This window comes from Lipophrys pholis (genome assembly GCF_963383615.2).
Source record: "Lipophrys pholis genome assembly, chromosome: 1".
NCBI lineage: Eukaryota > Metazoa > Chordata > Actinopteri > Blenniiformes > Blenniidae > Lipophrys > Lipophrys pholis.
The window spans coordinates 11,116,670-11,141,693 of record NC_137635.1 but is presented as its reverse complement, the minus strand read 5'-3'; the positions used below and the strand labels follow the sequence as shown (position 1 = coordinate 11,141,693).

Genomic DNA, 25,024 nt, shown 5'->3' with positions numbered 1-25,024 from the left:
ACCATGCAAGGCAGCTACTTAACCCACTTTACTTTAATCTGTTTGAACTGAATAGTTTCCATGATATGGAAACAAACCGACCGTGGGAAAAAAAAACAAAAAAAAAAAACATGTGGTGCACGTTTAGAGTCACTAAAGCCTCATGGGAAGGGATTCCACAGGGACAAACCTATGGCATTAGTTTGACCACGCCACCTGAAGCTGCTTTAACTCAGACCGCCTCGATCTGGAAGCAGTTAACCAGATTAACAGTTTCCAACGGGTCAGACTATTTGTGGCCGGCTGAAAATAAGAAATGCATCAATGGAAGCTGATCCAGAATCAGGAGATAGTTTGGCTTCTACCACAATATAAACGGTGTAAAATGTTTTGACGTGTGCACACCTCAAAGCGGTATGGAGAAAACACTAGTGCAGCATCACGCCTGGTTCAAGTATTAATACTTTACAGTCTGAATGGATTTAAATGCAATTTGGGCCGAGAGGAATGCAGATATGAATCCTGTGAGGCTCCGTGGCTCATAACTTGCCTTCAGGCAGGAAGGAGGGCCGCCCAGGGACCTCGGCTCCGTCTCTCACTCTGCGCCCAGAAACAAACACGAGTTTCAGGTTGTTTCATCTCAGAAGTAGGTTGCTTCTCTAATCTGCCCGGTAACAGTCGTGCATATGTATGTTAGTGTGCGCACGTGCGTGCGTTTGATGGTTGCGAGCGAGCGTGCATAAGTGTGAATGTTTGCATGTGCAGCCAACAGTGAGTGGGCTGAGAGGAGGGAGGAGGAGGAGGAGGAGGAGGAAGAGTGGGAGGAGGCCAATGGTAAAAGCTTCAACAAATGCTAAAGATAGCACGGCGCTCGCAGGCACTCAATGAAGCTTAGCTTTCCCTGTCAAGGTTACACACACACACGCACACACACACACACACACACACACACACACACACACACACACACACACACACACACACACACACACACACACACACACACACACACACACACACACACACACACACGGTCAGCAGGATGCATCAAAAGCCTGTTCTGGATAGAAAAAAAATGAAACCACTACACAGGTAAATAAGCTTTTATGGCATAATGTACACTTTTATTCATAATGCATGACAGGTTCATCCAACAGCAATGCCCCCAAATTAGTATTCATGATAGAAGACCGAGGAGTGGGTTTAAAAGATAGAAAAAAATGAGTTTTTCCAACCCATTAGAGTATGTCTCCTAAGCAAAATGTCCCGGATTATAAGCGCAGAGGGTTTGTCTGACCGTTGTAGATCTGAACATGTCAAAAGTAGCGGTGTTTGGCGCCGCTGTAATTATCCGAGACTTGAGAAAACGTCGGTAACTTTTTGGAAATGCAGGGACTCTCTTCGTGGAAAGAGGCGAAAACCCAACCTTTCTGAAACAGCAAAACGACAAAGTGTCATGACTCCCAGTCCATCTGCTCCTGGGTCTTGGTAGTTTTACAGTCGACAGTCACTGTAAATGAAGTCCTTAAGTCCTTAGATTTGAAAATAAATGGGGATAAACCCACGTGTGGATCCACAGCTGCAGGTTCCAAACCTGATGGTGTTCATCTGAAAACAATGCCAGAGGATTCTAAAGGGACTCGTGATCACGGTCACATTCAATAATTTAGTCACGTTTCTTGAGGAAAACTTCTTCTTACGAGTTTTTATATGGATATGTCAATATTTTGTAAGGGCGACCGGAGTTTAACTTTAAAATATTCATCGTACATCTCTATGGACAGAAAGTTAAATAAACAAGCACCCACATTTAGATAAGCTTCTCAGAGGTTACTCAACATACTTTAAGATACCAAAAATATCCTTTCATTGATAATTGATGGCAGAAAATAACAGAATAATAGAAATGATGCTTCATCTGTATGGAAAATCAAAACATTTTCAAAGTTTCCTGGACAAAAAAACAAAACAAAAAAATGAATTACTGTTTTGAGTGACTCGAAAAGGAAACATCTACTGTGTTTCCAAGGAGAGTGATAAATCTGTAGCCTCACCAGGATACTAGTTCAAACGCAAAATATTACCTATGAATGAGAAAGTTCAGGTTCCTCCTGAAGGCAGATTAACGGTAATTCCGCTCCGACGCCTATTTGCTGTTTATTATATTAACTCGGACTATTTCTGAGACATTCTCGTGGGGATTACGTGACAGACGGAGGGAATCTAATCTTAAATGATCTGATGTAACTCAATATTTGGCACACATTATGCAATGAATTAGAACGTAACCTTCTACAAACAGGAAGGTTTACTGGGGTTTTGCACTGCTGAGTTTTTGAGATCTAACTCATCACTGGTGTATTTATTTAATTTCAGATTTCCAGCATCTGGATGAAGCAGATTTTTTCTGCGGGAGTCATCCATGAATATTTGATTTATGGCAGAACAACTAGTTACTATTGCCGTGGGTCACGCGGGCAATCGCAGCGTTTCAGAAAATATCGCTCCCCCCCTCCCCATTTTAACAGAGACGGAAACTTTCACCTTGGCAGCCATTTTCAAACAGTTGCGTTTTCAGTGACGCCGACGGCCGCCGTCGCGTAAACGGACCTCAGAACGAAACAAAACGTTTCAGTTTCCGCAACGACTTTCCTTCCACTGACAAAGCAAAGCGCGTTTACGCGGCCAATCCAGCAGTAGTTACGTCACATCTGACCTGTTGATCGACGTCGCGGCAGCGTCGCTACGTCTCGCACAACTCCATCCCGCTCATTAATAGCGCCAAAAGGTCTAAAGATAGAGCGGGACTAATGGACGCCGGCCAAAACGCTGCTAATCACAGTCATGAGGTCACGCAGCCGGAGCCTTGGTGGAGGTCCATGTCTGGAGATGTAGAGTGATCCGAATGTTCCGAGTGGGATAAAAATAAGTGACCCTCCTCTCGTCACCGTTCTCCAGTTTTCAATCATGCCAACCGTGTAGATTCATCGTTCTTCGTCGGATTAAAACATTGCTTTGTGCAACCTTAATACCTTTCCCTCGACTAATAGATTAAAAAAAGCACCTCTATTTACATTGCCTCGTAAAGATACAAAAGTAACTGATCAATAAGTTAAGAACTTAAAAAAAAAAAATCAATCAATGTGTACAATGATTAGTTAATCTTCATCACCCTGATGATTCCAATAAAGAGACACTTTTTAAAAATCGCTTTAATCAACTTTAACAAATGACACTGATTGTGATGCGAAACCACATGCTCATCACTTTGAAGAAATCTGCAATCAAATTATATTTGTCGAGAATTCTAAAATCTATTGTTACTATTGTTGATGGAGTGAAATATCATTATAAAAAAAGCACAGGCAGAATGTTGAGTCTCAACCAAAAACCAGCAAAGTTATTAATATTCATGATTTGAATGAATAGCTTCATAGAGTTATATCAGAGAATAATGATTAAATTATGATTCCAGTTACAGAGTGCATGTCGTAGGAACTAATAAACCAAAGTGACTCATTAGAAACTCCACTATCTATTTCTGCAGATTAATGGATCTCTTCCAGTTCAGACTTGGGGCCCCTAATTCCCAACAATTAATACAATATTGTCTTCACAATTTATCAGAAGAGGTAACTAATTAACCCACATTTCAACCTCTTAACTAATCTAAATGCTGAATCAAAAATTTTCATTAAATTGAAAAACACAAATGCGATCGCTCCTTGTTGGATGTGCTCAATCAACATTTTGTCCTGAAATCTCACATGCAGACAAATACGACACCAGTGCTCGTTAAGTACCTCAGAGTACCGGATACTCCCAACCAGATTACAAACAGACGGACAGAATCAAAACATATTTATAAAAGTTCTCGATATGTGTTTGTTGACATTTTCAGCTTCCATCCACACAAAGAAGAAAACATTTGTGTTAAATACGGTGTAGTATCTATAGCAGGCCTGTAGGGGTGCTGTAGGTGTAAAATTGCCTCAGAAAACTCACCAAAAACAGAAGAAATGAAGCATACATATTATGGAGTAATACCACCGATGACCTGTGGGGGCAATGTTGTGCACTTCAGCTAAAGCGAACGGAACAGAGCTCTTCGAGGAAAGACTGTATATTGTAAATGTTTACGGATGCAAAAAACTTGACGACTTCAGCTGGACGTCAGGACCAAGAAGCCATAAAAACACTGAAACACCAGGTTTTTTTTAAATTAGACTGGATGTCTTGCTTCGTGCGAGGGGACCCGTGAGGGTGTGAAAGCAGTGACGCAAGGCAACGTTTGAAACACATGTACCAATTCGCGTGAGAATAAAAAGGGCTTATTTGCGCCTTAATCATCTTTCACTATCAGGTTCAGCACGAGTCGCCAACTTGATGTATTATTATAAAACCATGTGAAACCATTAGCCTCCGTTTGGCTCCGTCTGTGTCAATAAAGATAAGACCGCCGCTCCTGTTCGCTGATTGCATTAAGAAAAAACCTTGAAGGATCATTCATACTCGATGTGTACGGATACACACAAATCTTACGCTGCCTTCATTTTGTCTTCTGGAAGTTCACCGATATGGAGCAGTACCACTGGTAGCCATCAGGGGAAGTGTGGAGTTTACAAGTCAAGAGCGACGCTTCCGATTGTGAATCCTACTTATATTAAACATCAGTTCTACATATGAAGCAAACCTCCCAAAAAGTTAATATTTTAATTTAAAGTTGAGCCCTCTGGTGGACCGAATCCAAACGCACCACTGAACGCATTCAAATAATACGTTTAAAATCACACTTATAGTGTGACATTTGTGCTCTACGAGCGTACAAAAACAGATAATAGTTCGTGACTGTGGGTGATTTGCTGCTCATCCCCCGGTTGTAGCACGGTTCACAATGGAAATAATCGGTACAAAATTAGAAATAATCTACCAATCACAACTTTATTTACTAGTTGTGCTAATTTCAAATACACTAAATGAGCCAAAGACATTTTTAGCTCGTCGTTTGTTCGTTTCCGACAGATTTAACAAGGCAAATATGCAACAAATGCGATTTAAACGCCAGAAAGCTTTGAATAGCAGGGGGCATATTAGTGGATTCAGATGTTTGTGACCGGATTATCTGAAGACAATTCGCCGATTGTGACATAACGCGATCTTGTGAGCTTATATAATCACATCTCATAACGTTACACAGGAGGAGGATTGTCCAGAGCGACACGACTGCAAGATGAGCAGCGCACGGACCTTTTAGCGTCGCACTGAAGTCGAGAGTTCACAGCGACGGGTCCATCCACACGTCGTCCGTCTTCACGAGTCCAAACGCAGATTACCTCCGACAACACTGCCGGGACGCGCTATCAAATCATCGCCTCGCGCTGGAATAACACCCGGGCCTAATCAGGCCTCCACAAACAGGCCATTGTGGGCGAAACGCAAACACGCCAGCGGTAAATCACTTTGAGGAAGAGGATTTCTCCTCATTTTCTCCAAACACGCCCCGCTCTCAAGACCGGGGAAAACCAGCACAAGGGGAAGAATCTTATCAGTCGTCGCAGATGTCAAGCCGTTAAACCGCCGTACGATCCGTCCTTTTGCTCGGGTTCCACCTTATTTCAGTGAATTATCCAACAGTGACAAGCAGCTTATGAAGTCTGAGGCCGAATGTGTATAAATTAGCAGAGAGTTTTACAGGCTAATAGGAAGGACCTCACTAAATAATGGATTCGCACGCCTTGATATATAAGGTTAATAATTTACATGATCGAAAGTGGGCGAGCGCTGGAGGCGAAGCGTGGACGAGAGGAAACTTCTTACATTCCTGCCGTCGTCGCAGACCAGCTTTAAGAACGGGATGGAAACTGTGGGAATTTAGAGCAACAGAAAATCTGCTTCGTCTCAAGCATAAAGACAGAAATGTTGTCATTTAAATCTCAAACTGATGAAGGATGGAACATTTTGAAATGAGAGTTTAAAAACAATCACTGCTTTTTTAATTCCCTTCATGGATTTATTTCGGACAAGCCCATAACTAAAGTAATGATATTAACTAATCCTACTTTATTAATCCCTGTGGGGAAATTACTTTTCCCCCCGCATTGACCCGCGCTATTTCTAGGATGATGGGCAGCCACATTACGGCACTCCGGGGAGCTGATAGGGGTCAAAGGTCATGCTCAGGGACACACAGTGGCGACCTCTCCGCTGTGGGAATCAAACCTGCAAACATGAGTCAGCACTTAATTTATTTGTATCACAAAACTATTCAGTTTAATCGTTTACATTAAAAAGTCAACAGCGGGAGAAAAAATGGCATCAGGCCAAAAATTAATCCATTAAACTTTTTTTTTTTTTTTTCCTTCCAACTTGGAATTTCCTATTTGGAAAGTGGGACTATTAAGGCAACACTGTTGGTTTTTTTATCATAATTCTTTTTTCTTTTAATGGTTCAGTATAATGAATCCACTGCAAAGCAAAGTACAAAACAAACCTGGAAAGCCATATTTACGTATATGTGGACGCGAAGGCTTTCTAATCATTGCTTTATTAATGTGTATTTCTAGTGCCTGCAGCTTTAAGAAGCGAGTCGCAAACATTACTATCCTTTAGCGTCCATTTCTCAAAATTCTTCTTCTGCCTGATTTGCGGTGAACACTGTTGGGAGTACGTACACAAAGAGCACATCAAAATGTGCAGAAAATTTGAGAATAGTGTGTCATGGCTTTTGTTAATGATTTGGTAAAATAAAAGCCCTCCACATTTTTCAAAATAAAAGTTGGGTGTTACTGCACCATCACTGTGTCATACAGTATTGAGCGTGGGTTGAGTGCCCGCTTTGTTTGCCTAAGCGTACCAGTCTTCGAGGTAGGCTTGTCTGGCAATACGGGAGTCTCTATAGCCCATAGTCAGATATCGAAACAAATGCTGAAAGAGAGCTTTAGGTTAAGAAGTTAACCCCGGTTCCCTGAAACGTGAGTGAGGTATCTCACCAGACCATCATCCTTGCCTGGAGCGAGGAAGACGTGTGTTTACCGGGACTCAGGAGATGATCTTGTAGCAGGGGGAAGTCCCGTTAAATTCAGCTTTTCAAAGTCAAGCTCAATCAGCCTTCAGGGAACTCTTTAAAGTGAAACTTTCTGCCTTAATATTATTTCACTCACTATTGTGCTGCTATGTTGTCACAGTGCTTTTTTTTTTTTTAACTTCCCCCACGATTTTAAACTAAGTCGTCTATCTGGGAATCGTCTATCTGGGAATCGTCTATCTGGGATGACACCACTGCCCTTTTCCACCAGTAAAACTCAAATAACACAAGTCTGTTCAGTACAAGTTCAGTGTTTACCTGGAAATCTTTGAAGTGTTCATGTTTTTTCCTGTAATCTGTCACCCTTAGATATAAAAAGAAAAAAAAGATGGTGGTCAAGCAAAGGCCCGAAATCACATCAGGTCAGACAGATGGGCGAGCTGCACTGAAAGTGACCACTGCTGAAAAAGGTCGGGACCTCGTCCCTCATCTGGGAGATTTTAATGCGACCACCCAGAAGAGAAGCACATCCCCACCAGCTAAACATAAATAAATACACGAAGGAGGAAGAGAGCCGAATAATCCCATGGATCCTGGATCCTGTCTCAACTTTCAGTTTGCACTTTAATCGAAGTGGTCAGTCGGGCAGATGGTAATATCAATCACACCTCACAGTTTCTCCATAAAGAAACTTCCTTTGTTACGTGTCCTCACGCGTAAGACAAATAACCTTCCGCCGGCCGGGCAGTGGTCACCCGGATAAAAGGACCTCAGATTGATTGGGACGCAGCCATCCTGGTGAGAAAGAAGCGCCGCGCACAGATATGCATCACAAAAGAGGGAGAGCATGCAGCGGCAGCTCCAGATGATGAAGTACAGCACAGGCGAAGACCATCTGGAAGAAGCAGAGAAAGAGAGCCGCCGGGTAGAAATCCTCCCGACAGAAAGCTGTGAGAAGCTTTATGTGATGCTTTAATGGAGTCTGGGAAATGTTGAAACAACAAAATTCAACAAGAACATTTCCTGACTTGTACAAGTTACTGCATATGGATGGATGTTGAAAGGCGGGCATTTATCGGGATGTTGAAATCAAAATGGATGAGCAGAGCATATGTTCTTCAAAGACATTTCAAAAGAACTGACTGAACTAACTGAAATTTTTTTTTATTATTATTATGGCACCACTTTACCGTTCAAGGTGAGATTTGGCTCAACTACAACGTTGTTTGATTCCCTTGTGTGTGTTAAGATACATGTTGACAGGAAACTCACACATCCAGTCCGCCATGCTGGTAAATCTGCTGAAGAGAAACCAAACCAGCTCAATCCCGAATGTTTTCATAGAAAACGGAAGAGAACAATTTTGTATGCGATCAATTTGAAAAAAAATTCAAAATAAAACAATTCTGCATATGCGTCGACCAGCATCGACGCTTTTAGAATCCAACGAAAGACCTGGGCTCTCGGCTTCCTTACATCAAAGTAATCCGTGCTAATCTCGGCCGGATGCGCCTCAGGACTCAGGTGGTGGTCATCCAATTTAACTGCACGACGGCCCAAAATGAAGAGTGCAGAGTGTCAATAAAAGTGCCACTAAATCAATGGGAAGTCTCGACGTCTCACAAGCCAGATGGGGCCCGGAGCCGAGCGTCCCCCCCCCCCCCCCCCCTCCTCCCATCGCTTCTCCGCTCTGCATCTTTATGTTACATTACCGCCGCGGCTCCTCCTGCGCCGCACGCGCCTTTAAAAAACGGGGGATTGAAAAAACGGTGAGTGACTGGGTGCAAAGGAGTAAATCAAACGTGCGTAGGTGGGCGGAGTTCGTGTTTACTGGAGGAGGTGAACGGCGACAACAAAGCTCCCACTGAACAACCCGCCATCGTTTTGAATGTCTCATCGAGGCGGTTTTTTGTTCTTTACTGATATTGCTTTTAACATTGATTGGTGTTTTAACTGAAAGACGTACAAGTACCTGGAAATTTCATCCAATATCTTTTTCCAAAACCGGAACATTTACAAAGTATATTTCTGCAGCTTTTCCAAATTCACACTCACAGGTTGCTAATGCGAAAAATCTTTAATAACTTCTAATCTCATTAAAATAGTATTGTTCTTTTGAAATAAACCAGAAAAAGACGTTTTTTTAAACAAAAAATGTGGCCCTGTTTACACTACAGTGCCTTCAAGTGAAAACTAAAACTTCCGTTGCGTCAAAGCAATGTGTTCGAACATTTATATTCCGTCTTATTACAACGAACCATGAGTGCAATTTATTGCCACATCAAGTTTGTGCAATCACAGGATTTCTTTTTCAAATTAATTATTTTTACTATTTTTTTTATTTTTTTTTTAAATCAAAGAATCAGACCAGCAACATGAGGAAACTGTAGAATTCAAGAAGAAAAAGGAAATTAATTTGATATGATTGTTCACAAGGTTAAAGGAGCTGCAGTGACACGGATCAGAAGCCGTTTGATCTGATTATGATCACATCATGTAAACACTTTGGTCTGATCTGATTTGCGTCTACTTCAGTTACAATCACATACAGATTTCACACATAATTGAGAATCAAAAAGTCTCCGATTCTCTTTTTTTATACAGATTTTTAACAGAAACAGGATTTCTGAACTGACTTTTTGGCTCAGCCTCATGTTTTTGATCTTTTCTAATTTCTCCTTTGGGGGGAATTTATGTTCCTTCGCAGACGCCTTTTCGAAATCAGTCATAATCTCTTCATCCTGCTTCATTTACTTCCATCAAAATGTCTTTTTCATGCAGTTTTTATATGTGATTATGTGCCAGAAATTCGGTGTTTGTTTCCACAGTGTTGATTTTACAGACTGAAACAGCCGGCAGATTCAATCAGCTGCAGTCGCCTCGGTAATTAATCTAATGATTGGAAACACACACCGGAGCAAAAGCAGCTGACGTGGATGTTTAAATTACATGAAGGATAAACCAGGTGCTTTAATCTGTGATGTTACGTAAGACCACGGCGCGTCGAGCTGAACGTTTCAGCCTGTAAACACACAACATGCACACACACACACACACACACACACACACACACACACACACACACACACACACACACACACACACACACACACACACACACACACACACACACACACACACACACACACACACACACACACAGGTGTATGTATGCACACACTCGGCTCTCCAGGATCTGTTGTTGCCATGGCATTGCGCTGCATCTCCTCATATCGCCATGGAAACACACAAAAAAAAACCAAAAACTGATGACTGGCAAGGGGCTTTAAGTGAAATGGGTCAAGAGCGTCTGAGCCGAGTCAAGTCGAACAGCCCAGCGGCACATGAAGCATCTCAGCGGGGCCTCGCCGGCTCCGCCGCGGCAAACGTGACCCAGAAGCTTGCAGATAAACCTGCGTATCACTTGAGGCTCTGCATCAGCGGTTCAGCATCTCTGCGGCGACTCGGTGGAGCTTCAACAAAATGACATGCAAATAAATACAAAGGCACCGTCATTTCTGCTTCGAGACCGGATCAGTCCTTTAAAGACGGATTCCCATTTCCACCTGTCCAGTCTTCATCTGCAGGATGGTCAAGTTCGAGTTTAAGACGTGCAAAATACAGTGAAATGTACTTTGCGTTGAGATTTTGGTCATTTTTGGAAGCGGTTGTTTGGTTTTTGCAAAAATATACATTTTCATCATGTATAATCTGCACCAGGATAAAGAAAAATTTTAAACTTGAAGGGTATTATGGCACTATTTTATCAGTGTGACCCACTCCAGAGGAAATTGTGCTGAATGTGGCCGCCGGACTAAAATGTTTCTCTGCTTTTTGTTTGCATGCAGATGTTCTAAACATCTTGAATTACGACAAGTTAGAGTTTCGAGAAGTAGACACGCAGCATACTGACATGTGAATTAAAAGGATCAGTTCTCTAGAAAACTACAGGGTTGCATTTTTTATGCATGGCTTTGGAAGACTAGTGGCTCCACCTGGTGGTTGTCTGTGGTTGTTTGCCTTGCAAAGTGGAGAAACTCTCGTCCCAGAAGCATGTCTTTCCTTTATTATCACGACTTTTAGTGAACACGGTGCGGATCCAGCCTGATAAATGCCATAAACGTGCTGATTTGGAGTCCAGACATGAATGAAATCTCACCCTCTCACCTCAGTTTAAAGCCCCTGCAGCCAGAAGCAGGGCGGCTGAGTGTCTGTGCTGACATCTAGAGGTCAGCCAAAATGTGTGAAACTCAACAGGAAGGCTGGAGCCATTTCAAAAAAAGGACAGTCGCAGACACGTTTCTCATTTTTCGTGCGATCATTACGGGGATTATGAGGCGACGGCGGAAGTGTTGCTGTCATTTCACGCCTCGGCGTGTAAGAGCTTCACACCTTGTGTCTGTACACACAATTTATGTTTTATTTCTGTCAGCATATCATCCTGTCTCATTCCCCTTTTTACTCCACCTGTTTTCCTCTTTAAATCAGGTGTTATTCAATCCACACTGTGTGGAACGGGATGTAAAAATCACTTCTTTTTCACTTGAAAAAAATGAAATTTTACTCGAAAGTATTACCCATTGTCTTCATGACTAACATCTTTAGGATAATTAAAAATGTCCATATATTAGTGTGACCACAGTGGCAGACTATATATATATATATAGGCGTAAATGACATTTAAAAAAAAAAAAAAGAAGCTTTTAATTGGTGTAGACCAGCGGTGTCAAACATGAGGCCCGTGGGACAAAACTGAGCCACTAGATGCTCCAACTTGACAGCGAAACCATTGAGCAAATTGTCAAAAAATTCGAAGAAAACATTTTAAAATAAATTTCTCAAGAGTAGCGACACACCACAACACTGAGACCCGAGATATCAGTCAAACTAGCCACAAAGTCACGCAGTCAGGGTTCGTAAAAAGAAGATTTTCAGATATTTCACAAGAAGGTTTCATCAAAATTGGTTTAATGTTGCGATTGTTGAAATTTTCGGCAGTAATTGTTTGGTTTTGTAAAAATATTTTCATCACATACACTCCTTAAAAACTTTAAATTTAAAAGTTAAGGCTCTCTCTTTTTCTTTTTTTTTTTTACCGGTCTGGCTCACTCGGGATAAATCTGGATTGTATGTGACCCCTGAACTAAAATGTGTTTAACACTTCTGGCAGTGTAAACTTTTGTTATCTCTTCAGATTCAAGTCAAATCCTTACCCAGATGGATAACATGGAGAGAAATGGCCTCTGAGTGATCTTTTAAGTGAAAGGGTGAGAGGATGTTATTGTTTTTTTTACGAGCAGCACCTGAAGGCAGCACGCTGTTTGAAGGGTCTGAGACCTCCCCCATTCTCCTCTTCTTCCTCCTCCATCCTTCTCTCTCCTCTTCCTCCGTCCTCCTCCTCCGGTCCAAGCAGCTGTGTCTCCGGAGCGTCTGCCCGCCGGCGGGGTGTGTCCGTTGGGGAGAGTGGAGGAGAGAGGGCGCTGGTCAAGAGAGCCTCGAACATGCAGCGGAGAGCAGGAAACTGAGCCTCAAGCCTGGAAATAAAACAGCAGACTCCTCCAAATTCAAACGTTGAACACTAAGAACCTCATGGATCATTTTTAAACATTTTGTCCAACACTTTCTTTTTAATTTGGCCATCTTTCTGGCTGTGGAGTATGAATATTTGCAGAAATTCTTCTTTTTTAAAAATCCATTTTAAAATTCTGTCTTTCACTCATGTGTTATCTATATATTTTTTTTATTATCTTTGTGGCCAAAAATGCACATGTAGGGAAAAAAAACTGCTTTATTTATTATGTTATTTAAATTATAACATAATATTTTCCAGAAAATAAACAGGATTATCGGGCTTTGATGGTGATTCAGTATATATGGTAAGTATCAGGTTCTTTCTATTAATCTAAAGTACCCTTTTACTTTTACATACTTTAAATCACTTTTTGATAAATGTCCGCCCCCCTCATAATTCTAACATCTTTGTTTCATGCAATTCAAATAAAGAAAAACGATTCTATAAGCATAACTATTTGTAGTCGTTGACATGAAGCAGAGGATGTTATTTTAAGATGTATTTGCACTTTATGTCATAATAGCTCGTTTTCAAAGTGTGGGAAATCAGCTGAGATGAAAGGCTTGAAAAAGAACTGCTTCGACGATGCTTCTTTGTTTGAATTAAAGATGTTTAACGTTGAACAGCATCAGGAAAACCACAGACCGGTGGAATAGGTCTGGGGGCGAAGCTGGCTTCGAATATGCTTTCTCTCCCTGTGTCAAAGTTCAGGCTGGCTTTATATACCGTTTAAGAAACGGCAAACATGTGAGTTACATATTTGGTGCATATCAACAGATAAGATAATAATCAAAACGTCAGAATCAGCACAAAACATTGATCTTTGCTCAGAGGCCCCCCATCATAATGAGGTGGAACTTTAACCCTTGGTCTGATTTTGAAACACTGCATTTTATATGATCACATAGGCAAAGGACACAATGATATTACATGTAATCCGTATGTGGTATAAGAAAATACACGTCAAAAGCATTGATGTGTAAATGGAAAACCTTTCTCAAACAATAATGTCAAAACATTTACGAGAAGCACTTCTGAAACAAAAGCACAAAAACGTTCAAACTTTGTTGTGTAAACGGAGCCTATCAGGTACTGCTTTATGTTGAAAGGCTAACCGGAAGTGCTGCTGTGAGCTGCGTCTCTTGACAGTGATGCTTAAAGACCTGGAGCTCGCTCGCGCCTCTTCAGACACCTTGTGGACTCGGAGGCGGCGCGCGCGCACGACGCACGTGCGGAGGTAAAAAAATAAATAATTTTTATTTTTTTATTTTTTTTTAAATGACGAGGCTCACGAGCCTGTCGCTTCCTGCCATGTAACGTCCCTCCAGGAGGGTGACGGAGACAGAAGAGCCATGAAGAAGCACCTGAGCCCCTCGAAGCATCCTCCCGCTGCCCCCCCGCAGAAGCAGTCGCCGCCTCTGGCGGGAGACGCGGCTCCGGGCGGCGAGGTGACCGTCCAGCACCTCAACGAGCTGCTGTCCAACGGCAGCGGCTTCTACAGCCTGCCCACCCAGCACTTCAACGAGGTCTTCCCCAGGATATACATCGGGAACGCGTGAGTCACCGCCCCCCCCACCCCCCACAATTCATCTAATTTCTTTCTTTTATGGGCTTTATTTCTAACAGACGCTCCCTCCTCGCGCGCGCACCAGACGCGCCAATGACAACAGTGTCGCATGTCGCGTCGCACGCACGCACGTTATTCTGGTGTCATCATGGACGAGGCGACTGCCTGTTGTTGTCAACAAATGTCCTCGACGCGCAGCAGCCTGTAGCACGGCGACAGAGATCAGACATGCTTAGGTTGAAGGGCAACACCAAAGACCTTTCCCCCCCCCTCCTCTCCTCCATCCACCCATCAGTTGCTCTCCACCCAGCCGCTCCCCTTCCCCTTCTCCTTCTCCATCCAGCAGGGACTCATCACCCACGAATCCAGGGATTTTTCATCCCTCATTCATAAAAATGCACCAGCAGGAGACGGAGCCAGCAGGGGGTCTTCATGCGGAACAAAGAGAGCAGACTGTTGATCCACTGCTCACTTCTTTAGAGGCTGCACCTTTATGACCTACATACCAGCAGCAAAAGAACACCACCCTCTCTTGAATTAACCTGTTGTGCTGCCGAGGACATTCACCGTCCTGCCAAAGGCTCAGCAATGCTCATTTCCTCACTGTTAACGGAGGCTTTGCTCGATGACTTGATTAGGAGAGACTAGATGCAGAGGTTTGTGATATGACTTGTGTTTAACGGTGACTTCTGCCTCATTCAGGATTTGTACTTGCAGATAAATGAGCAATTTTCTTGTCCTCTTCTTCTGAACTCAGAAAAATGAGCAGAAACAACAAAGAGGTCATTGTCTGACACGCTGCTGGTAAAGATTGCAGACGGGGAAGAAGAAAAGTCACAGCCGGTGTAAATTCGGGGCGAGACAAAGAGTACTGTTACCTGAAAGAACAGATTTCAAAGCAAAATGACATTTTTTTACTAATGAGTTTATCAAAAAAAATAATGCAGTAACCAACAACATGGATGGATGGAAAAATAGACGACAGATGGACGATAGATAGAACTATGTGGAAAGAAAAAGCATAAAAAAAGGAAAACGGAAACTAAATGAAAAGTTTAGGCAGCATGATGTGCGAGAAACAAAGGCTCCGTCTGATTGGCCAGATAAGCTGACATGCAGCGTGTGAACGCATAATTATAATTTAATTACGTAAACATATTGTAGGTCAGTCAATCTTTCACAATTCATCCTGTAAGTAAGAGTCAATAAGATGCAAACATTGTTCAATTCTCTTTGATTCTTTTCTTCTGAAACGATCAGGAACTAAATTATATTTTTATAAAAGTAAAACCCTCAGAGTGTGGTGAGGTTCTTTCGGGTTTGATTCTCAGTTTTGCGATGAACGTTGTTGTTTGTTGTTCCCGTAAAGCCAGTTCCTGGTACTTCCTGGACCGACGTGTTTGGCTTCAATTACAGAAACAGTTCATGAATGATGGAAAAAAAAAAAAAAAAAAAGACAAACCAAAATGGTAGAAATTGAGATCAAGAATCATTTAATTCAGGGGGAAATGATTTATTATATGAGATGAATGGATCAAAACGACCAATGAAACAATCAAATACAACATATTGACAAAGCCTCTCCATTGATTCCCTGTTAAATAATTCATAGCCGACTAATGGCTGCAGGTCTAATATTGAGTCGGAGTCAGGAAGTAGTTTCAAATATATATATATATATATATATATATATATATACCCCCAGAGAACCGTGCTGCTCTCAGCTCTGTCCGTCACGTCGCTCTCGACAGGAGACAAGCTCATTACCGTCGCTCTCCGCGACAACAGAATCAATCTGAACCTGCAAACACGGAGCCGGACGTCCAGACTGTCTGCTTCTGCGCCGAGTTTACAGCCGGTCGCTGGTTAATTAGCCACGGATTCTGCCCCGAACGGGGTGGAGGCAGCGTGTTCTGCAAAGCGATCCGACACACCGCGAGAGGCCGTATTGATCGCTGATTAAAGCCTGTGCCTTGTCCACCGCTGGGACGCACACCGGCTCACTGCTGATGAATCCTATTGGTTGGAATTCTGTTGCAAGTCAGATTTGTGCAGCTGGCCGGTGAAAGTGGGAGGAAAACGTTGGCACGGATCAGCAGCGTGTGTACGCTTCACCGCCATTATCAAAATATCAAAACGATTGATCCAGGTCCAGGAGGAACTCATGCTGCGATGAGCTAATTTACTGATGATCTTTTCAGGTGGCGACATGTTAAGCAGCCATGTGACTATTTGGCAGTGATACACAATGTCGATATACCAATTGATCTTCATGAGGACAACCTTAACCCTCCCGAGCAGAGAGCCACAAATGTAAAGGTCCCTTGGTACACACCTTGCGGTACGCCATTGTCCCAAACAGCTGTTCGGAGTCACTGAAAACCCAACGGCTCCTAAGGTTGGAATTTTTTTGAAAATGCTCTTGACTCCAAACGGTGACAAACGCAACGTTCTGAAAATGCTCGGACTCTGTCTTCGAAGAAACGCTGTCACTGTGCTCCTGCACCACAGCCAAGAATCACGGTAGTAACAATCCAAGTTTGTCGTCTCTCCATACAAATGTCTTGCTCTCGGCTGTACGTGAGTTTGGTTCCATTACAAAAACAAACAACAGCACCTACTGGTGGCCAAACATGAAAACTACATTGTTTTCAGCATTTCTGAAACAGCCATCGCTTTCAAAACACTGTTGAGTAATTGCGAAACCTTTTCTGTAACGAAAACACAAAAAAAGATGCGTAATCACATGAAACATCGTCGTGCAAACGAGGCATTCAATATTTTTTGATTTTCTCCCGACACGGCGTAGTTGATGTTTCCTTAACATGCCCGATTTGATGTATTTTCTGAGAAGAAATCATAATGAACAGAATAAACAGCAGCTATTTGACTGGAAATCACATGTAATATAATGCAGGTTGTTCTATGTAGAAGGACATGCTGGTGAACTCTGGGATCTGTCGTTGATCATGTGGATCTACTCCCGATGTACATTTGGCTTCATTACAGAGAGAAACGTCTGGCGTCCGCTTGTGACGACATCGACTGGATCAGCACTTGTGAGCGAGGCGTTGCCATTCATAAGTGGGTTCGAAGTGTACTTTAGTTTTTTTCCGAGCGGTTGCAGTCAGCACTTTGGACCCGAAGGTGTGCTTGTTTTGCTCCGAAGAAACGCTGTGGCTCTTTGTGGAGCCGCTCTTTAATAATGGATGCGTTGGGACTGCAGATCCCAGGGTGAGGAGGCCCGGAAACCGTCGGCTGTGAACCCGGCTGAACTCACTGTTCCACCGCATTGTGTCAGTGGGAACAATGCTGGGGTACAGTCTCTCTGCTACTGCGCTTTACACACACACACACACACACACACACACACACACACACACACACACACACACACACACACACACACACACACACACACACACACACACACACACACACACACACACACACACACACACACACACACACACACACACACACACACACACACACTTTTTTTTAAGTCCTCCTAAGTTGCATTTAGGTGCTCATACTGTACGCGTAGGCATCGGATGAATTATGCATGAATGTGGCCTCACTCCGAGTGGAAATATTTGTGAATGAACTCGGGAATATTTGTTGTTCAGTCTCAGGTTTTTTACAGCCGCAGGCTTCAGACGTCGTGTTGTTGTTTTTTTCCAGGGGGCTTTGCTGCCCGTTTTATACACAGCACTTTATAAATAAACTTTACTTACTGCTCAGCGTAAATGGATTTCACTTACATAGCACTTTTCCACCACTTGAGCTTTACATTGTTAATCACATTCACCCATTCACCCGCCAGTGGAGGCTGCCGCTGTGCAAGGCGCTCAGTCCACCCATTGGGACCAGTGTCTTGCTCAAGGATGTGGAGAGAAATGGTATTGAACTAGCAACCCTCTGATTGAGGGACGACCCGCTTTACCAATCGTTCACATGGACCGTTAAGCAGACGTCAGGATGAATGAAATCAAATGAACTCAGAAGATTTGTTTGGGTTTTACGCCTACGTACAGTCACAGATTTCTTGTTGACGTTGACGCGACGTTTTTGCGTTTCCGTTTCGGGAAAAGTTTTGTTTTTACAGCAACGTTTTGAAAACAATGTCCATTTTCATGAAAGCGACGGAAACATAGAAAATGATGTAGTTAGTGCGTTGGACCACTAGTCGGTGCTGTTGTTTGGTTTATAATGAAACCACACACACAATATGCTCTAAATATTAACAACGGGAGAACGCGGACATTCGTAGTCAAGTCAAGTCACCTTTATTTATGGACACTTTAAAACAGCTGTGGCTGAATCCAAAGTGCTTCACATTATTGACAAAATAACAATTACAATAGAAGAGTAAAAACAGTATAATACAGTAAAACAAACAATAAGACTGACAACAATAAAACCAGGCACAGAGTCTCAAACATGGTTAAAAGCCAAGGAATAAAATGGGTCTTAAGATTACTTTTAAAAGTGGACAGTGAGGGGGATGTCTGACGGGCACTGGAGCTCATTCCACAACAGAGGGGTTTGGACCTCGGTACCTGCAGAAGAAGCTGATCAGCTGACCGGAGTCACGGAGCAGGGGTGTAGGGGCGTAGCAGCTCAGAGAGGTAGGGCGAGGCCAGAGCATCCAGAGATTTAAAAACAAATAAAAGAATCTTATAATGAATTCTGAATGCACAGGCAGCCAGTGGCCAGAAGCCAGAAAGGAGTTATGCGCTCCCTCTTACCTGCTCCAGTTAGAAGCCGGGCTGCAGCGTTCTGGACTAAATAGAGACGAGCGACGGAGGACTGGCTGACTCCAACATAAAGTGCGTTACAGTATTCCAGCCGGGATGTAATCAAAGCATGGATTCCTGTTTCAAAGTGCTGCTGTGCCAGAATGGTCTTCACCTTTGCAAGCCTCCTGAGGTGGAGGAAGCTGGACTTAACCACTGCCCTAATCTGAGAGTCCAATTTAAAATCACTGTCCATTCTAAAGCCATAGGCTTAAAACCACCGGCTTCACATGTGGAGCCAGGCGACCCAATACCAACACCTCAGTTTTGTTTTCATTAAAACTTAGAAAGTTAAACGCCATCCAGGCTTTAATGTCGTCTTTAATGGCATCATCGTATGGACACACGATAAAGTTGGACTGTCAACTATTAAACTACCGACCAGTTTCTCCTGATAACCATCCTTCATGAGGTTAAAGTGTATTTATTTCAACTCCGACTTAACCAGATAAGGGTGTTGACATGGTTATGATCTAATTCGTTGTGGTCCGTCCTTTTCAGATTCGTGGCCCAGAATGCAATGCGGCTGCAGAAACTGGGAGTGACGCACGTGCTCAACGTGGCGGAGGGCACGTCCTTCATGCACGTCAACACCAGCGTGGATTTCTACACCGGCACGGGCATCACGTACCACGGCATCCAGGCCAACGACACCGAACAGTTCAACCTCAGTGCCTTCTTCGAGGAGGGGGCGGAGTTTATCGACAAGGCCCTCGCACACAACAACGGCAAAGGTGAGAGTCGGGCTCGTCGCTCTTTTATTCTAATCCAGGAGTGTCAAACTCATTTTAGTTCCGGGGCAGCTCAATCTCATCTTGTGGTAAAATAGTGCCACAGTAACCTTTAAATGTAAACGTTTTATATGTTGTGGCGTGGCGGCATGAGGAAAATGTCAATACTACAATCTCAACGTAAAATTTTAATGAAACCTTCATTTGCAAAAATACAGAGAGATCAAGACAAATTTAACAAAAATGATAAAAGCAAAGTTCAGCTCATGTTAAAAATGAATTTAAATCACAAATGTCAATGGTTAACATTGCTTTTATAGGGAAAAAATATGAAATCGTCGACATTACAAGTCAATAAACATATTTTGTTCATATAGTTCAACGTATAGACAGCGTTTCATTATAGAAACTTTTCGCTCCCGTTTTATGTCTTTTACAGAAATAAACAGAATTCTGGATTTTTTTTTCTCTCTGATTTTAGACTCATTCTCGTGATTCTGGATCCCTCTGTAGAACTCAAACCGGTCAGACTAACACAAAGCTGCCTTGAGACGATTACAGAGCTCCTTACGTCGTGGAAATTGAGTTGCTCGTCTCGTTTGTCGTTGGAACAAAGATTTAAGACGTCTCCTAATGGTTCAATCTGGACCTGCGTCGATGCCGACAGGAGACAATCACGAGCACGGCGAGCTAAATCTGACACACTCCCGAGTCCTGCTCCAGATTTCCTGATGGGGTCTGGTCCCCGGACGTGGCTTCGTTTCACCTGTAGCCATCAGGAGCTTCAACATGTGGCCAAAACGTGCAGGACGCCGAACTCGCCAGGCTGAGCGGCTGATACTAGGTCAGGTGTGTTATTTTCTGCCGCTTTCTCCCCGCTTCCAGCGCTGAAAGATAAATTTAGCGACACCAAGGATGTTTTTAATCAGCGGGCTGTGTTTTATGGGATGGATTTACGGTCGGCTTTGACACAGAAAAGCCTATAAATTCCCAGGTTGTTTGAGGAAACTATAAATCTGAATCTCACGCAGAGGAGGACAGAGTGAGTTTAATTCCACTACTTCCATCATTAACGCACTAATAAACGTTTACTGTGTTGAAATTAGCAGAAGTTACGTTTCCTGCTGTTTCTGAGTTTTTTTTTTTCTTTCTTTTGCTGTGCGTGAAACACATTGTGGAGTTTCTCTCTCTCGCTTGACAAGACGACAGGGCTCGGCGTCACTGAAAAACAACACTTTTGAAAAATGCCCCGACTCCGTCTCCATGGAAACGGGGTGAAACGTGACCTTTCTGAAACTATGCGACTGCGCATACGCACAACGGCCGTAGTAAATAGTTGTTCTGCACATGCTCGGTGGATGAGCAATAAGAACAAAGTTTGTTTCATTAGTTAAACAAACAACAGCACCCACTAGTGGCCTGGCATGCCAGCTAGATCATTTTCAAAACCGCGTAAACGTGAAACTTCTCTGAAAATGCCAGAACGATGTCTTTTCACTTTAAACATTGTGTAACCAAGGCCTCAGTCAAGTCTGCTTTCTTGATGTTACCATTTCATTAACCTCCTTCTATCCTATTCCAGAAGCAACTCACAACTTCACAACTAGTCTTCAAGCACATTACTGGTTGGTTTATAGATAAGCTGATATGTTGTTACCACAAGTTTACTCATAATGGAAATGTTGCCATTCAGATCAGCACAAAACTGATAATAAAAAGGAGAGAATTTCAGTTTAACGTTTTCTAATCAGTCCAATCAAATAGTCTCATGTTCAGGTTAAAAGGAAAGGATGAAAAGGAGGCAAAATATTAGACTAAATGATAACTCCAAGCTTTTAGTGTCAGCAAGTTAATTCAATAGAAATCTCACGAATTTTAACATCAACAGTATCAAACTTGTGGCTCCATTAAAGGTCGATTTAATAGTCAGTATAAATATATCGGAATCGATTTGAAATATTAAAACAAAAACATCTACCGATTTAAGCAAATCCAACATGAGTGATTACAAACCCAGTTCAACTTTCAGTGGATTTATGTAACAAGAGTATTTGAGGAAATTCAGTGAGAGGCTGAAGATTTGCATGTTTCCTTGTTGCAGGTGTAGACATGACTCAGCCTTCAGGGTTTAGCTGCATCCTCAACACAAACATATTGCAGTGTGATCTGCAGAAACCAGAGTGAGCAGCAGCAGGATGTAGAAACGTGTGTGAGTTAGAAAAGGAGTGGTGATCCAGAGAGGATACAGTGGAATTAGCATTGATCTGCGGCGGGCTGGGCCATCGCGCTCCGAGGAGGTCACGTCATTGATAGAGGACTTTTCTCGGCCCGGAATAGAGAGGCGGAGGAAAGCAGAGGAGAGGGATGCTGGGAATATTACTACACGGAGAGGTGTCGGCTTTCAAACAAAGTGCAGAGTCGGCAGATCTGACCCGCACACCGTCTGCTCGGGGAAGGTTTCCGAGGCGAATCCCCGGCGGGGTTTCGTACAGTCTGTAATGAAGGTGTAGGTTAGACAGAGACACATCCTTAAAGGGAAACAAACACGGCAGAACAAACACGGGAGCGGGCGGGCCTCCTCCGCCGTGGACGGCGTGCAGGACGTTTTAGCATGCAGCGCAGCGACGACTCCCAGCAGAGGTCAGGTCGGATATTTGCATCTTCCTGGCAGAGATGCTGCTTCGCTTGGCATCTTCAGTCGCAGCATATGTTCCCCGACTTCTTCTCCTGGCTTTTGTTTCCGAACTCCCATAAATAGAATTTCTGTTTCAAACATTTTCAAGTGAAAATGAAAAACTTGCATTTTGAGTGTCCGCTTACACGACAGTGCTCGGAGTCATTGAAAACGTAACTTTATGAAAATGGCCCCTAACGTTTTTGAAAATGCTCGGATTCTGTCGCCGTGGAAACAGAGTAAAACGTTACTGTCTGGAAACGCTCTGACTCTGTCTCCATGGAAAAGGAGAAAGATAAAATTTTTCGAAAATGTTCCATCTCCATGGAAACAGAGGAAAATGCTACTTTTTGAAAACGATCTGTCTCCATCACTGTGGGAATGGGGGATAATGCTGCCACTATGCGTGTGCACCATGGCCAAGTAACTAGTTGTTCTGCACATGCTCAGTAGATGGACAATAAGAAGAATGTCATGACTCCCAGTCTATATTCTCCTGGGACTTGGTAGTTTTATTTTGACAGTCACTATAATAACAATCCAACTTGGCCGTCTGTCCACTAGAATGTCCGTGTTCTGCCATTGTTGATGTTAGGAGCAGATTGTTCTCTGTTGCATCACCCACTTGTGGCCCAACATGCCAACCATATCGTTTCAGTGTTTGTGTAAACAGACATCTTTTTCAAAACATTGCCGTGTAAACTCGAAACTCCTTCTGTGTAAATGGGGCAATCAGTGCAATCAGCACTGAACTGGAGGTGGAACCAACTCCTACAAACCTCTCCAATGCATCCAGGAGATCAATTAAACTCACCAAGAAGTGATTTACTGTTCTTGTTAATGTGGAGGTGAACTCTGCTGACTGGATTCAGCAGCAGCTGATAGTTTCTGCGGGTTGTGGCTGATCGCAGCAGCAGATCCACTGTCGTATTATGTCTTTGACGTCAGCTGCCCTTGAACCTCACTCCCATCATGACTTCAGGCCACCACATAAAATATCCTCACGCCTGCTCATCTTTCATCCGTGTTTACTCGCCTTAAGGCTGGATGGATGGATGACCCGCTGTGTGAAGACTCGTCTCATCAGGCTCTTGCGTGTGTCCTCCAGGGAAGGTGTACGTGCACTGCAGAGAAGGCTACAGCCGCTCCCCGACCATGGTGGTGGCTTACCTCATGCTGCGCCACAGAATGGACGCCCGGCTGGCGGTGGCCACAGTGAGGCACAAGCGAGAGATCGGCCCCAACGACGGCTTCCTGCGCCAGCTGTGCCAGCTCAACGAGAAGCTGGCCAGGGAGGGCAAGCTGAACGGGGAGGTGGGCAAACTAAAGACCAAATGAAAGCGGAGGGGGGGAGTCCCGAGACCGCCCTCGATGCCTTCGGCGGGCGTCAGCTGCTCCGAGACTGACCAAACCAGCACCCATCCAACACAACAGGGGTATTCTGTGTAGATAAGTCTTTCTCATGCACACAAACACTCACACCGGCTGTTTTCTGTTCGATTCCCCCCACGCATCCCACTGCTGATCTACAAAGAGTGTGATCTCCAGTCCAAACGCCCCTTTTTATAACTCGTAGCTAAAAGGCCTGTCAGAGCCAAGCTACCCGAAGCATTCCTCCATTTCCCGTAGAGTTAAGGAGCTGGAAACTTTGCCCTGATGTTTTTAAATTACAAATTTCTAGACAATGATCGTACAATCATTCCATAGTTTTCCACTGCCGGGAATGTCGGTGATGTCTCCGCCAGCAGGAGTACGCTTTAAATTCCAAATAAACTACCAAACATTCAAAGTCCAAGGCCAGAAAACGATGCAAAAAAAACCAAACAAAACAAAAACGAAGAAGCGACGCGAGTCGATCGCGTTGCCTGTGAGGTGGTTCACGAAAATGTCAAACATTCCATGTAAACTGGAACAACAGAGCCCCTAGACTCATTCTGAACCCCTCGATGCTTCGTCTCCTGCCTGTCGGGACAGACATCGAACGCACAAAAACAAACGACTCACACACTGTCGCTCTCGTCCCCCACCCCCCCACCGACCCTTTGTTAAAAAATGACCAGCAAACGTTTGTTGACATGCAGCAAAAGGTCGAGCTGATTAAAAATAATGAGCTGCGCGAGTTGTTGGTGTCGCTGCTGACGGGACGGATGTTCACCGAGTTCAGGCGAGAGATCGCGTCCAGACAGGTGCCGCACGAAATGCTTCGCCTGCCGCCTCTAATGAGCTCATTTACTGACCGGAGCGGCTTTTCTCCTGCTTAAAAAGAGCGATTTACACATTCAAAAGATGGGAAAGTCGAAATGATCTTTTGTCATGAATGCGGAGCAAAAATCTCCTGCTTTAGAAAAACACTAATCTGCAGCTTCTGGTTACATTAAATCCTCCAAAATGGACTTAGACAGGACATGGGAGGATGAATACAATAATATAATAGAGGCTATATTAAGAAAAAAACATAGAAACAAGTATTTGTTCCTTTTAATCATGTCAAAAATTTTGAGAATTGAAATATTATCAGACATTTTGTGACGTTTTCCCACCATCTTGCCTTTTATCTACATTTTTATGTTATTGTAGAGTTTTAAAGGGAATTAATCATCTTCCTTGTATTTATTTAACACCCTTAGGAACTGGAGTTACATGATTTTATTCCAAGTGCATCAAACTATGAGGGGAAA

The 25,024-nt window shown here is 43.3% G+C and overlaps 1 protein-coding gene across 1 annotated transcript; it reads left to right on the top strand.

The window, feature by feature from the left end:
* Positions 1-13,767: 13,767 nt before the first annotated feature.
* Positions 13,768-24,157, top strand: dusp3a (dual specificity phosphatase 3a). The gene is made up of 4 exons (XM_080481958.1): positions 13,768-13,812; positions 13,904-14,130; positions 19,443-19,675; positions 23,455-24,157. Exons 2-4 carry the CDS (start codon positions 13,928-13,930, stop codon positions 23,682-23,684), a joined length of 666 nt encoding a protein of 221 aa, XP_080338084.1. The 5' UTR covers positions 13,768-13,812; positions 13,904-13,927; the 3' UTR covers positions 23,685-24,157.
* The last annotated feature ends 867 nt before the right edge of the window (positions 24,158-25,024 follow it).